This window comes from Pecten maximus, chromosome 3 (assembly GCF_902652985.1).
Source record: "Pecten maximus chromosome 3, xPecMax1.1, whole genome shotgun sequence".
Classification (NCBI taxonomy): Eukaryota; Metazoa; Mollusca; class Bivalvia; order Pectinida; family Pectinidae; genus Pecten; species Pecten maximus.
The window spans coordinates 48231091-48246222 of NC_047017.1; the positions used below are offsets into that span (position 1 = coordinate 48231091).

The following is a 15132-nucleotide window of genomic DNA, read 5'->3' on the forward strand; positions in this document are numbered from 1 at the left end:
TGAAGCCATCAAGGTGATTTGTTGGTTGGGTGTTGTTGAAGCTCATTGTTCTATGTGATGTGATGAATGGTTGTATGTAATTTAAAAAGTGAAAAATGTCGAAATATTCTGTCATAGGAGTGAAATATATGTTTGAGATTAATTCAGATATATATATGCCTCTTGTGTAATAACTAGTCAAGGGTCAGTCTTACTTGGGATATGTTTCAATAAGTCTCACCTGTACATTTTGTACCTGTTACAGGTGAACTAATGATTTCACGTATCATAAAACCGTAGTCTGCGGGACACCTCAGTATTGACCATGTGACGTGTAACACTGTCAGTGGTTGGCGGTGACGTTTAACACCCTCAATCGTTGTCGTTGATGGCCGATCACCTGACTTTGACACTCTATAAACCTTTCTGTACGCGGCAGTGATAGCCCAATGATGATTTACCCCCCCAGGGCTACCACAGTAATTACTTTATCATGATTTGATGATGGTTTGTTGTGCCATATGACATTTCTTCACTGTAGCTAATTATCCCTTACTTACAGACGTCACACAGTGTCGGCTACACTGATACCATATAACCACAGAAAAAACAGCTAGACCCCCCCCCCACATATAACTTTGATTCTAGTACATCACGATTTTAAGTGGACTGTACCACACAGTTGAATATAATGCCTAATTTGAGGATGGAACAAAACATGGATAGGGTGGTAACAATGATAAGGTAGATGAGGTTCAAATGTTCACCGCTGAGAAATGTTTACGTTGTTGATGATGATTTATATAGGGAAATTAACTTTGTGTTTTACAGCAAAGTTCCTGGAGAAAGATTCGGAACATTGTCCACTGGTCCCCCTTTATACAACAGTTCAAAAAACACCGGTATCCATGGATACAACTAGCAGGTCATCAAGGTAGGACATCCCTTTCATCATTTACAGTCTTATATTTGATTCTGATAGTTCACTTGACTTTTTACCAAAAGGAGTCAGTTTAAGTTTAATTCCACAATTGGACATGACTGTTAGTTGATTATTATCATTAATTATTATTTTTTAATTTTATCAATTTATTATTCATGATACACAATAATATTAGATTCACACTACCTAAATTCACAATGTATTTTAAACACAACATAATTTGTTCATGTGCTTGGTAAGAGAAACACTTGTTTACAACAATCTAATTAGTTATTTGCGATAGAAATAAAAAAAAATACATTTATCATTGCGTGGGAGTTCCTGCTGCCTTTCCAACATAACGAGGCTAATTAATTACTGATGCAGTGTTGATTATCGTTTTTTTGGGTCAAAGGTGAATATAGCATATATTGTTTCAGTAACTAATAATTGATTTGTTTTGATACAGGCAATTTTCAAGCTGGTGAACCCGGGGGTGTTTTAAAGAAGTTTGATCCACATGAAGAAAAGGCCCTGGTGAAGTTGATGAAGGATGTACTACGACCTTACGTACCAGAACACAGGGGCCATGTGGTGAAAAACAACGACAGTATCCTTTTTATATGTTATGGATGATAACTGGACATCAAACTGACCAGGACTGACCAGGTACATACCTGGAATCAAACATATTGTTTCACTTGAGTGCAGGCAGTTATCTTGGTATGGATAGTATCAAACATTATCTTTAGCCATTGATAATGTCCACCTCCTGTCCTCAAGGCTTACTCAGTCTTTAACAGGAAGCAATCATTCAAAATTAACATGGCCGTGCTGTGACTAATATTTTCCTTTGTAAGACTGAGAAAAAGCAAAAGCCCAAAAATGTTGTAGTGAATAATTTTCTCTGTTTATGGATATTTTTCCCTGGGGTAAAACATTTCAAGGTCACAATGCATCCTCACCACTATTGTGTTTGTTGTATGCATATGTCTGGGAGTGTAGAATAACAAGGTGACTATTAGTAGGGGTTTTAGATTCTGACAAGGTGGCTATTAGTAGGGGTTTTAGATTCTGACAAGGTGACTATTAGTAGGGGTTTTAGATTCTGACAAGGTGACTATTAGTAGGGGTTTTAGATTCTGACAAGGTGACTATTAGTAGGGGTTTTAGATTCCGACAAGGTGACTATTAGTAGGGGTTTTAGTTTCCGACAAGGTGGCTATTAGTAGGGGTTTTAGATTCTGACAAGGCGACTATTAGTAGGGGTTTTAGATTCTGACAAGGTGACTATTAGTAGGTGTTTTAGATTCTGACAAGGTGGCTATTAGTAGGAGTTTTAGATTCTGACAAGGTGACTATTAGTAGGGGTTTTAGATTCTGACAAGGCGACTATTAGTAGGGGTTTTAGATTCTGACAAGGTGACTATTAGTAGGGGTTTTAGTTTCTGACAAGATGGCTATTAGTAGGGGTTTTAGATTCTGACAAGGCGACTATTAGTAGGGGTTTTAGATTCTGACAAGGCGACTATTAGTAGGGGTTTTAGATTCTGACAAGGCGACTATTAGTAGGGGTTTTAGATTCTGACAAGGCGGCTATTAGTAGGGGTTTTAGATTCTGACAAGGTGACTATTAGTAGGGGTTTTAGATTCTGACAAGGCGACTATTAGTAGGGGTTTTAGTTTCTGACAAGGTGGCTATTAGTAGGGGTTTTAGATTCTGACAAGGTGGCTATTAGTAGGGGTTTTAGATTCTGACAAGGCAACTATTAGTGGGGGTTTTAGATTCTGACAAGGTGGCTATTAGTAGGGGTTTTAGATTCTGACAAGGTGGCTATTAGTAAATTGCATGGTTTAAGAAATAGTAATGAAATTATCCTATTTTTACTGTTGAATGTTGGTGTCACTATTTGCCTTAATAAGCTATTAGAATACAACCAAATGCAGGATTTGTTGTGTGAATTTGAAGCACCTTGCGTCATGGACATCAAGATGGGCACGCGGACATACCTTGAGGAAGAGCTTGAGAAAGCCAGAGAAAAGCCCAAATTACGCAAGGTTAGGGCTATTTACATCAATGTTGCCTTTGTCCCATTTCTCTTTTTTCATTCCTCTTCTCCATCTTCCATTTCTTCTCTTCTTTCTCCTTCTTTTCCTATCCTCTGTTGTAATATACATCTTCATCCCTCACTTCCATTCTTCATCTTTCATTTTCCATTCCTCTATCACACCTTCCCTTCTTCATCCGTCATTACCCATTCCTCTATCACACCTTCATCCCTCTCTTCCCTTCTTCCTCCATCATTTCCCATCCTCTATCACACCTTCATTCCTCTCTTCCCTTCTTCCTCCGTCATTTCCCATCCTCTATCACACTTTCATCCTTCTCTTCCCTTCTTCCTCCGTCATTTCCCATCATCTATCACACCTTCATCCTTCTCTTCCCTTCTTCCTCCGTCATTTCCCATTCCTCTATCACACCTTCATTCCTCTCTTCCCTTCTTCCTCCGTCATTTCCTTTTCCTTTATCACACCTTCATCCCTCCCTTTCTCCTTCCCTTCTTACACATCAATCTTCACATATTCATTCAACCCATTTTTCTTTTCTCTCTCTCCTCCATTCAAGTTGCCATCTGTAGCCCTGATGAATACTAGCCTCTATATACCGCTGGGCTAGAGAGAACTTCTCTGTAGCTGGATCAGTTAAGCGTTAGTCGAAGGTCCCAGGTTCAAGACCTAGCATATCTAGAGACAGGGATTAAATACAATTGATCATGACCTTTGTTACATAGCTATCTAAAAATGACAGAATTTTAATTATTTATGCAAAATACACATTTTGAACATTAATTTTGATAGTAAATTTCATGAAGTGAATTAAAAATGAATTTAAAATATGTATTATAGGATATGTATCAGAAGATGATGGAGGTTGACCCGTCAGCACCCTCGGAGGAGGAACATGCCCAGCAGGCTATCATCAAACCACGTTACATGCAGTGGAGAGACGAAATGAGCTCGTCTGTTAACCTCGGCTTCCGTATAGAGGGTATCATGGTAAGCTTTGTCATCTTAACATTACAATGAAAACATTATTACATATCAACAATAGAAAGAAAATCCTGGAGTAAATAACCTGCAGTGGTAGGAAATGTGGCTGAAAATGTTTTGTTTTTTTAAAAGACGTTCATTCTGTATTATGAAACCCATGTCTGAAATAAGCTCAGTTCATTGATATTAGATAGTGAGAGGTAATTAAGAGGTAATTAAGATAACTTCTGTGTTATTGATTTAATTGATAAAATACCAAATTGTCCACAGATTGTATTAAATCGATGATATACCAAAGCTATGGTATCAAGGTGATGCTCCAAATATCAAACACAATTTTACGAAAACATGTAATTAGTGATGAACTGATTTGTTTCTCAACAGAAAGTAAATGGTGGCTCCAGCAAAAATTTCAAGAAAACACGAAATCGTGATGAAGTTAAAGAAGCATTGAAATCCTTCATTGGAGATAGCCAGGAGATTTTGGTAAGTGTGACAGGGTAAAGATTATCAGGAGATTTTGGTAAGTGTGACGGGGTAAAGATTGCTGGGAGATTTTGGTAAGTGTGACAGGGTAAATATAACCGGGAGATTTTGGTAAGTGTGACAGGGTAAAGATTACTGGGAGATTTTGGTAAGTGTGACAGGGTAAATATAACCGGGAGATTTTGGTAAGTGTGACAGGGTAAAGATTACTGGGAGATATTGGTAAGTGTGACAGGGTAAAGATTACTGGGAGATTTTGGTAAGTGTGGCAGGGTAAAGATTACCAGGAGATTTTGGTAAGTGTGACAGGGTAAAGATTACTAGGAGATTTTGGTAAGTGAGACAGGGTAAATATAACGGGGAGATTTTGGTAAATGAGACAGGGTAAAGATTACTGGGAGATTTTGGTAAATGAGACAGGGTAAAGATTACTGGGAGATTTTGGTAAGTGTGACAGGGTAAAGATAACCAGGAGATATTGGTAAGTGAGACAGGGTAAATATAACCGGGAGATTTTGGTAAGTGAGACAGGGTAAATATAACCGGGAGATTTTGGTAAGTGAGACAGGGTAAATATAACCGGGAGATTTTGGTAAGTGTGACAGGGTAAAGATTACCAGGAGATTTTGGTAAGTGTGACAGGGTAAAGATTGCTGGGAGATTTTGGTAAGTGTGACAGGGTAAAGATTGCTGGGAGATTTTGGTAAGTGAGACAGGGTAAAGATTACCGGGAGATACTGGTAAGTGAGACAGGGTAAATATAACCGGGAGATTTTGGTAAGTGTGACAGGGTAAAGATTACCGGGAGATTTTGGTAAGTGAGACAGGGTAAAGATTACCGGGAGATTTTGGTAAGTGTGACAGGGTAAAGATTACCGGGAGATTTTGGTAAGTGAGACAGGGTAAAGATTACCGGGAGATTTTGGTAAGTGAGACAGGGTAAAGATTACCGGGAGATTTTGGTAAGTGTGACAGGGTAAAGATTACCGGGAGATTTTGGTAAGTGTGACAGGGTAAAGATTGCTGGGAGATTTTGGTAAGTGTGACAGGGTAAAGATTACTGGGAGATATTGGTAAGTGAGACAGGGTAAATATAACGGGGAGATTTTGGTAAGTGTGACAGGGTAAAGATTACCGGGAGATATTGGTAAGTGAGACAGGGTAAATATAACCGGGAGATTTTGGTAAGTGAGACAGGGTAAATATAACCGGGAGATTTTGGTAAGTGAGACAGGGTAAAGATTACTGGGAGATATTGGTAAGTGAGACAGGGTAAAGATTACTGGGAGATATTGGTAAGTGAGACAGGGTAAAGATTACTGGGAGATATTGGTAAGTGTGGCAGGGTAAAGATTACCAGGAGATTTTGGTAAATGAGACAGGGTAAAGATTACTGGGAGATTTTGGTAAGTGTGGCAGGGTAAATATAACCAGGAGATTTCGGTAAATGAGACAGGGTAAATATAACCGGGAGATTTTGGTAAGTGTGACAGGGTAAATATAACCAGGAGATTTCGGTATGTGTGACAGGGTAAATATAACCGGGAGATTTTGGTAAGTGAGACAGGGTAAAGATAACCAGGAGATTTCGGTATGTGTGACAGGGTAAATATAACCGGGAGATTTTGGTAAGTGAGACAGGGTAAAGATAACCAGGAGATTTTGGTAAGTGTGACAGGGTAAATATAACCGGGAGATTTTGGTAAGTGTGACAGGGTAAATATAACCAGGAGATTTTGGTAAGTGAGACAGGGTAAAGATAACCAGGAGATTTTGGTAAGTGTGACAGGGTAAAGATAACCGGGAGATTTTGGTAAGTGAGACAGGGTAAATATAACCAGGAAATTTTGGTAAGTGTGACAGGGTAAATATAACCAGGAGATTTTGGTAAGTGAGACAGGGTAAATATAACCAGGAAATTTTGGTAAGAGTGACAGGGTAAATATAACCAGGAGATTTTGGTAAGTGAGACAGGGTAAAGATAACCGGGAGATTTTGGTAAGTGAGACAGGGTAAATATAACCAGGAGATTTTGGTAAGTGTGACAGGGTAAATATAACCAGGAGATTTCGGTAAGTGTGACAGGGTAAAGATTACTGGGAGATTTTGGTAAGTGAGACAGGGTAAATATAACGGGGAGATTTTGGTAAGTGTGACAGGGTAAATATAACCGGGAGATTTTGGTAAGTGTGACAGGGTAAATATAACCGGGAGATTTCGGTAAATGAGACAGGGTAAAGATTACTGGGAGATATTGGTAAGTGTGACAGGGTAAAGATTACTGGGAGATATTGGTAAGTGTGACAGGGTAAATATAACCGGAAGATTTTGGTAAGTGAGACAGGGTAAATATAACCGGAAGATTTTGGTAAGTGAGACAGGGTAAATATAACCGGGAGATTTTGGTAAATGAGACAGGGTAAAGATTACTGGGAGATTTTGGTAAGTGTGACAGGGTAAAGATTACTGGGAGATATTGGTAAGTGTGACAGGGTAAAGATTACCAGGAGATTTTGGTAAATGAGACAGGGTAAAGATTACTGGGAGATTTTGGTAAGTGTGACAGGGTAAATATAACCAGGAGATATTGGTAAGTGTGACAGGGTAAATATAACCGAGAGATTTTGGTAAGTGAGACAGGGTAAAGATTACTGGGAGATATTGGTAAGTGTGACAGGGTAAAGATTACTGGGAGATATTGGTAAGTGTGACAGGGTAAAGATAACCGGGAGATTTTGGTAAGTGAGACAGGGTAAATATAACCGGGAGATTTTGGTAAGTGTGACAGGGTAAATATAACCGGGAGATTTTGGTAAGTGAGACAGGGTAAATATAACCAGGAGATTTCGGTAAGTGTGACAGGGTAAATATAACCGGGAGATTTTGGTAAGTGAGACAGGGTAAATATAACCGGGAGATTTTGGTAAGTGAGACAGGGTAAATATAACCGAGAGATTTTGGTAAGTGTGACAGGGTAAAGATTACTGGGAGATATTGGTAAGTGTGACAGGGTAAATATAACCGGGAGATTTTGGTAAGTGAGACAGGGTAAATATAACCGGGAGATTTTGGTAAGTGAGACAGGGTAAATATAACCGGGAGATTTTGGTAAGTGAGACAGGGTAAATATAACCGGGAGATATTGGTAAGTGTGACAGGGTAAAGATAACCAGGAGATATTGGTAAGTGAGACAGGGTAAATATAACCGGGAGATTTTGGTAAGTGAGACAGGGTAAATATAACCGGGAGATTTTGGTAAGTGAGACAGGGTAAATATAACCGGGAGATTTTGGTAAGTGTGACAGGGTAAAGATTACTGGGAGATATTGGTAAGTGTGACAGGGTAAATATAACCGGGAGATTTTGGTAAGTGAGACAGGGTAAATATAACCGGGAGATTTTGGTAAGTGAGACAGGGTAAAGATTACTGGGAGATATTGGTAAGTGTGACCGGGTAAATATAACCGGGAGATTTTGGTAAGTGAGACAGGGTAAATATAACCGGGAGATTTTGGTAAGTGAGACAGGGTAAATATAACCGGGAGATTTTGGTAAGTGAGACAGGGTAAAGATTACTGGGAGAAATTGGTAAGTGTGACAGGGTAAAGATTACCAGGAGATTTTGGTAAATGAGACAGGGTAAATATAACCGAGAGATTTTGGTAAGTGAGACAGGGTAAATATAACGGGGAGATTTTGGTAAGTGAGACAGGGTAAAGATTACTGGGAGATTTTGGTAAGTGAGACAGGGTAAAGATTACTGGGAGATTTTGGTAAGTGTGACAGGGTAAAGATAACCAGGAGATATTGGTAAGTGAGACAGGGTAAATATAACCGGGAGATTTTGGTAAGTGAGACAGGGTAAATATAACCGGGAGATTTTGGTAAGTGTGACAGGGTAAAGATAACCAGGAGATTTTGGTAAGTGAGACAGGGTAAATATAACCGAGAGATTTTGGTAAGTGAGACAGGGTAAATATAACGGGGAGATTTTGGTAAGTGAGACAGGGTAAATATAACCGGGAGATTTTGGTAAGTGTGACAGGGTAAATATAACGGGGAGATTTTGGTAAGTGAGACAGGGTAAATATAACGGGGAGATTTTGGTAAGTGAGACAGGGTAAATATAACCGGGAGATATTGGTAAGTGTGACAGGGTAAAGATTACTGGGAGATATTGGTAAGTGTGACAGGGTAAATATAACCGAGAGATATTGGTAAGTGTGACAGGGTAAATGTCTTAATTTCTGGAAATGTTGAAAATAGATTTAAATGTGAGTTGTTTGTTTTATCCTGTAGTATTACTCCTCTAGCTGACTTAGACAACATGACATAAGTAATACTTTGTTAGTTATTCCTGTCGGCCTTTCAGGTGATGAAAACATTCTTGTTGTTCTACATTAAATTCAAATAAACTGTTAGAATGTTTATGTTCAATTTGAACTTTTTATTTTTTCCAGTCTAAATATATACGTCGGTTAAAAGCTATCCGGGCTACTCAAGAAACTTCCGAGTTCTTCCGTATGCATGAGGTTAGTATATCAAGCAAGAACAAACAAGTTTCTATTTAACAGTTGGTAGAATCAAGGGAAGTAACTCAAAAATGAAGAAAAACTTCAGCAAGTAGAATTAAAAGACAAAATATGATTAAAATATCATGCTTTTTATTGAAGAAATTAATAATTTCTGAAAATGAATTGTTTTGCAAATAATTAAATTTCTAACATTTCTAACAAAGCTTGTAGTAGGAGATAAATCCCTCTCCTTATAAGTTAAGTGACTTGTTTAGAACATGTAGTATTTCTTAGGAGGATCCAGTGTCATGTACGAGCTGTTTTAGTGTAAATAGATAAATACTCTGTAGTATATTAAGTGAAAGTAGAATATATTGCAGGTAACCTGCCATCAGAAGTTTCTTCTCTTTGTTTCATTTTATCTAAAACTTGATAGAAATAATCACAATTTATTTATACTTGATGAACTTTCTTGTTACAGATAATTGGCAGCTCTTTATTATTTGTGCATGATAAGTCAGAAAAGGCAAGCGCCTGGATGATAGACTTTGGGAAAACTATGCCACTTCCATCTGGTGTGAGTATAGATCACAGATCGCCATGGGTCGAGGGTAATCACGAGGATGGCTATATGACAGGTCTCGACAACTTACTCTCAATACTGATGGAACTCACCAAAAATACAGACAATGCAGAAAAAAAGGATTCCGAGTGATCACTGACTGAATCTAAAGAGTGTTGATCTATACAATCCCTACAGACTTCTAATTTGGGGTTTGAAACCCACTTACAACATCTAAAATGAAATAATGTGGATTCGTCTGACCATGATGATGCTACAATATCACAGTAAGATTCCTGTGATCAAGAGTACTTGTGGTGCTAAGATTTAGATTACCGATACTCCAATGATAAGGTATATCACTGATACATCGATCAGTGGTGATTTTACGTTGAGATTTTTGATACATTTCTAATCCAGAGCTGTGGTGACAGAATAATTACAGTGGTAATTTAACAGGACCTAACAGAAAGTATGGCAGCATGGGAAAGTTAAGCAAGAAATAAGTAGGAAACGGTTTAAAGTGGAGCTGTAGGTGTTGATCCTTCCTGTATAGATAACTGAGGAGTGTCACTGTGGACCAAAATGTCATGTGATGTAATGACATCCCAGGTGGTGTCTACAGGTGTCAGGTGTAATGACATTCCAGGTGGTGTCTACAGGTGTCAGGTGTAATGACATCCCAGGTGGTGTCTACAGGTGTCAGGTGTAATGACATCCCAGGTGGTGTCTACAGGTGTCAGGTGTAATGACATCCCAGGTGGTGTCTACAGGTGTCAGGTGTAATGACATTCCAGGTGGTGTCTACAGGTGTCAGGTGTAATGACATCACCAGGTGGTGTCTACAGGTGTCAGGTGTAATGACATTCCAGGTGGTGTCTACAGGTGTCATGTGATGTAATGACATCCCAGGTGGTGTCTACAGGTGTCAGGTGTAATGACATTCCAGGTGGAGTCTACAGGTATCAGGTGTAATATAAATAACTACGACAGGAAGAGGTACATCACATCTTCTGATTCTAAAACCCAGTCATTATCACTATAGATTTAATAGATAGAAAAGTGCCAGTTATTGTTTTTGTTTACTCAGAAGCAGAAAGCATTCTCTCTAAACATTCCCATAGTATTGGTACTTCAATTCTTGCCTGAAAGTTTTCTCTGTTGCCATGGTTACTCGTGCTTTCATGTATGTTTAGTGGTGATTTCCACAGGGGAATTATCTGCTGATTTGTATTTAATGTATATAACTAAAATCATTTGCTGTGTTCATTTAAGAGACCGTTATGTCAGTTACCTTTTTCATGTAAAACGCACACAACCTACCATATATGGTCGTCTTATAAACCATAGTAACAGTATACACATCACACAGTCAGTCGACGGTAACGTCTTATAAACCATAGTAACAGTATACACATCACACAGTCAGTCAACGGTATTGTCCCTTATAAACCATAGTAACAGTATACACATCACACAGTCAGTCGACGGTAACGTCTTATAAACTATAGTAACAGTATACACATCACACAGTCAGTCAACGGTATTGTCCCTTATAAACCATAGTAACAGTATACACATCACACAGTCAGTCGACGGTAACGTCTTATAAACCATAGTAACAGTATACACATCACACAGTCAGTCGACGGTAACGTCTTATAAACCATAGTAACAGTATACACATCACACAGTCAGTCAACGGTATTGTCCCTTATACACCATAGTAACAGTATACACATCACACAGTCAGTCGACGGTAACGTCTTATAAACCATAGTAACAGTATACACATCACACAGTCAGTCGATGGTAACGTCTTATAAACCATAGTAACAGTATACACATCACACAGTCAGTCGACGGTAACGTCTTATAAACCATAGTAACAGTATACACATCACACAGTCAGTCGACGGTAACGTCTTATAAACCATAGTAACAGTATACACATCACACAGTCAGTCGACGGTAACGTCTTATAAACCATAGTAACAGTATACACATCACACAGTCAGTCAACGGTATTGTCCCTTATAAACCATAGTAACAGTATACACATCACACAGTCAGTCGACGGTAACGTCTTATAAACTATAGTAACAGTATACACATCACACAGTCAGTCAACGGTATTGTCCCTTATAAACCATAGTAACAGTATACACATCACACAGTCAGTCGACGGTAACGTCTTATAAACCATAGTAACAGTATACACATCACACAGTCAGTCGATGGTAACGTCTTATAAACTATAGTAACAGTATACACATCACACAGTCAGTCGACGGTAACGTCTTATAAACCATAATAACAGTATACACATCACACAGTCAGTCGACGGTAACGTCTTATAAACCATAGTAACAGTATACACATCACACAGTCAGTCGACGGTAACGTCTTATAAACCATAGTAACAGTATACACATCACACAGTCAGTCGACGGTAACGTCTTATAAACCATAGTAACAGTATACACATCACACAGTCAGTCGATGGTATTGTCCCTTATAAACCATAGTAACAGTATACACATCACACAGTCAGTCGACGGTATTGTCCCTTATAAACCATAGTAACAGTATACACATCACACAGTCAGTCAACGGTATTGTCCCTTATAAACCATAGTAACAGTATACACATCACACAGTCAGTCGACGGTAACGTCTTATAAACCATAGTAACAGTATACACATCACACAGTCAGTCGACGGTAACGTCTTATAAACCATAGTAACAGTATACACATCACACAGTCAGTCGACGGTATTGTCCCTTATAAACCATAGTAACAGTATACACATCACACAGTCAGTCGACGGTAACGTCTTATAAACCATAGTAACAGTATACACATCACACAGTCAGTCAACGGTATTGTCCCTTATAAACCATAGTAACAGTATACACATCACACAGTCAGTCGACGGTAACGTCTTATAAACCATAGTAACAGTATACACATCACACAGTCAGTCGACGGTAACGTCTTATAAACCATAGTAACAGTATACACATCACACAGTCAGTCAACGGTATTGTCCCTTATAAACCATAGTAACAGTATACACATCACACAGTCAGTCAACGGTATTGTCCCTTATAAACCATAGTAACAGTATACACATCACACAGTCAGTCAACGGTATTGTCCCTTATAAACCATAGTAACAGTATACACATCACACAGTCAGTCGACGGTATTGTCCCTTATAAACCATAGTAACAGTATACACATCACACAGTCAGTCGACGGTATTGTCCCTTATAAACCATAGTAACAGTATACACATCACACAGTCAGTCGACGGTAACGTCTTATAAACCATAGTAACAGTATACACATCACACAGTCAGTCAACGGTATTGTCCCTTATAAACCATAGTAACAGTATACACATCACACAGTCAGTCGACGGTAACGTCTTATAAACTATAGTAACAGTATACACATCACACAGTCAGTCAACGGTATTGTCCCTTATAAACCATAGTAACAGTATACACATCACACAGTCAGTCAACGGTATTGTCCCTTATACACCATAGTAACAGTATACACATCACACAGTCAGTCAACGGTATTGTCCCTTATAAACCATAGTAACAGTATACACATCACACAGTCAGTCGACGGTAACGTCTTATAAACCATAGTAACAGTATACACATCACACAGTCAGTCGACGGTAACGTCTCATAAACCATAGTAACAGTATACACATCACACAGTCAGTCGACGGTATTGTCCCTTATAAACCATAGTAACAGTATACAAATCACACAGTCAGTCGACGGTAACGTCTTATAAACCATAGTAACAGTATACACATCACACAGTCAGTCAACGGTATTGTCCCTTATAAACCATAGTAACAGTATACACATCACACAGTCAGTCGACGGTAACGTCTTATAAACCATAGTAACAGTATACACATCACACAGTCAGTCGACGGTAACGTCTTATAAACCATAGTAACAGTATACACATCACACAGTCAGTCGACGGTAACGTCTTATAAACCATAGTAACAGTATACACATCACACAGTCAGTCGACGGTAACGTCTTATAAACCATAGTAACAGTATACACATCACACAGTCAGTCGACGGTATTGTCCCTTATAAACCATAGTAACAGTATACACATCACACAGTCAGTCGACGGTAACGTCTTATAAACCATAGTAACAGTATACACATCACACAGTCAGTCGACGGTATTGTCCCTTATAAACCATAGTAACAGTATACACATCACACAGTCAGTCGACGGTAACGTCTTATAAACCATAGTAACAGTATACACATCACACAGTCAGTCAAAGGTATTGTCCCTTATAAACCATAGTAACAGTATACACATCACACAGTCAGTCGACGGTAACGTCTTATAAACCATAGTAACAGTATACACATCACACAGTCAGTCAAAGGTATTGTCCCTTATAAACCATAGTAACAGTATACACATCACACAGTCAGTCGACGGTAACGTCTTATAAACCATAGTAACAGTATACACATCACACAGTCAGTCAAAGGTATTGTCCCTTTATAGTACGTAACACAAGGAGCCTGTTTATTTATGAGTTCAAACTAGTTTATCTGTTTTTAAATGAAATATTTCAGGCATGTATCTTCAAGGGCCTGCAGATGTTCATGCAGGCCTTGAAAGTCTTTTGCAAGGCTGATCTGAAAACAACATACAATCACCTGGGCTCGTGTTCATGAAATCATGCTCAAGCTCAAATACATGGTTTTTTTTGCTAAGGCTTAAATATTTTTGGTAAACAATCTGATATCGGAATTAATATTTTTTCAAAGATTTGAAGGAATTTTGAATAGATTCTTTTGAACTGCTATTTAATGACAATGGTTTCATGAATATGTGCACATGCAGATCTGTACTTATTTCATGAAATAAATCAGCATTGTCCAACTTGTGTAACCCTTTGGACTGCAAAAAATTAGAAAATTGCATTGAATAGTATTGGTATTAGGTGAAGACAAGTAATTCTAAATAATGTAAAAGAGTTACCACCCTTGAGTAATCGTGTGGAACATTTACATATATGATGTATCATCTTTCAAAAAAGTTGGAGGATTGTTTATGAAAAAGTTATTTACCTGAAAATTTTTTGACTTTTTTGAGGTGATGGAATCTTGAGGTTCACACATTTGACACATCTATCATTTATATCTGGTCATTTGAGTACCAGGTAAGTACTCAGGTGAAAAAGTCCACAGAATACCTCTTTCTCTAGATATATTAATATCGTGCTACGGTGAAAAAGTCCACGGAATACCTCTTTCTTTAGATATATTAATATCATGCTACATAAAGTGTCTGGAATATATGTCAACTTAAAGAAATGCCATATGCTGGAAGATCTGCAATCTGCAGATTTTATTTCACAAACCAATATTTTGAAAATTACAGGCAATCTAGAATTGCGCTAGGCAGTACACAGGAAATTATATGGTACATTAAAACACTTCATGTCCACAATATAACTGAATCTCATGTTTTCTATTTTTCAAAATATTTGATACATTTTTTTTTTTTATACTTTTCTCTATCATCAAGATATTTGGTATT

General features: G+C 38.2%; 1 protein-coding gene across 1 annotated transcript in view; it reads left to right on the forward strand.

The window, feature by feature from the left end:
- Positions 1-15044, forward strand: part of LOC117322792 — a 71576-nt gene extending 56532 nt beyond the window's left edge. The window contains exons 3-9 of the mRNA XM_033877736.1: positions 811-913; positions 1371-1511; positions 2832-2959; positions 3809-3958; positions 4337-4438; positions 8900-8971; positions 9435-15044. Of these exons, the coding sequence (XP_033733627.1) occupies positions 811-913; positions 1371-1511; positions 2832-2959; positions 3809-3958; positions 4337-4438; positions 8900-8971; positions 9435-9668 (930 nt within the window). The 3' untranslated portion in view covers positions 9669-15044. The remainder of the gene's footprint in view (positions 1-810; positions 914-1370; positions 1512-2831; positions 2960-3808; positions 3959-4336; positions 4439-8899; positions 8972-9434) is intronic.
- Positions 15045-15132: the final 88 nt, after the last annotated feature.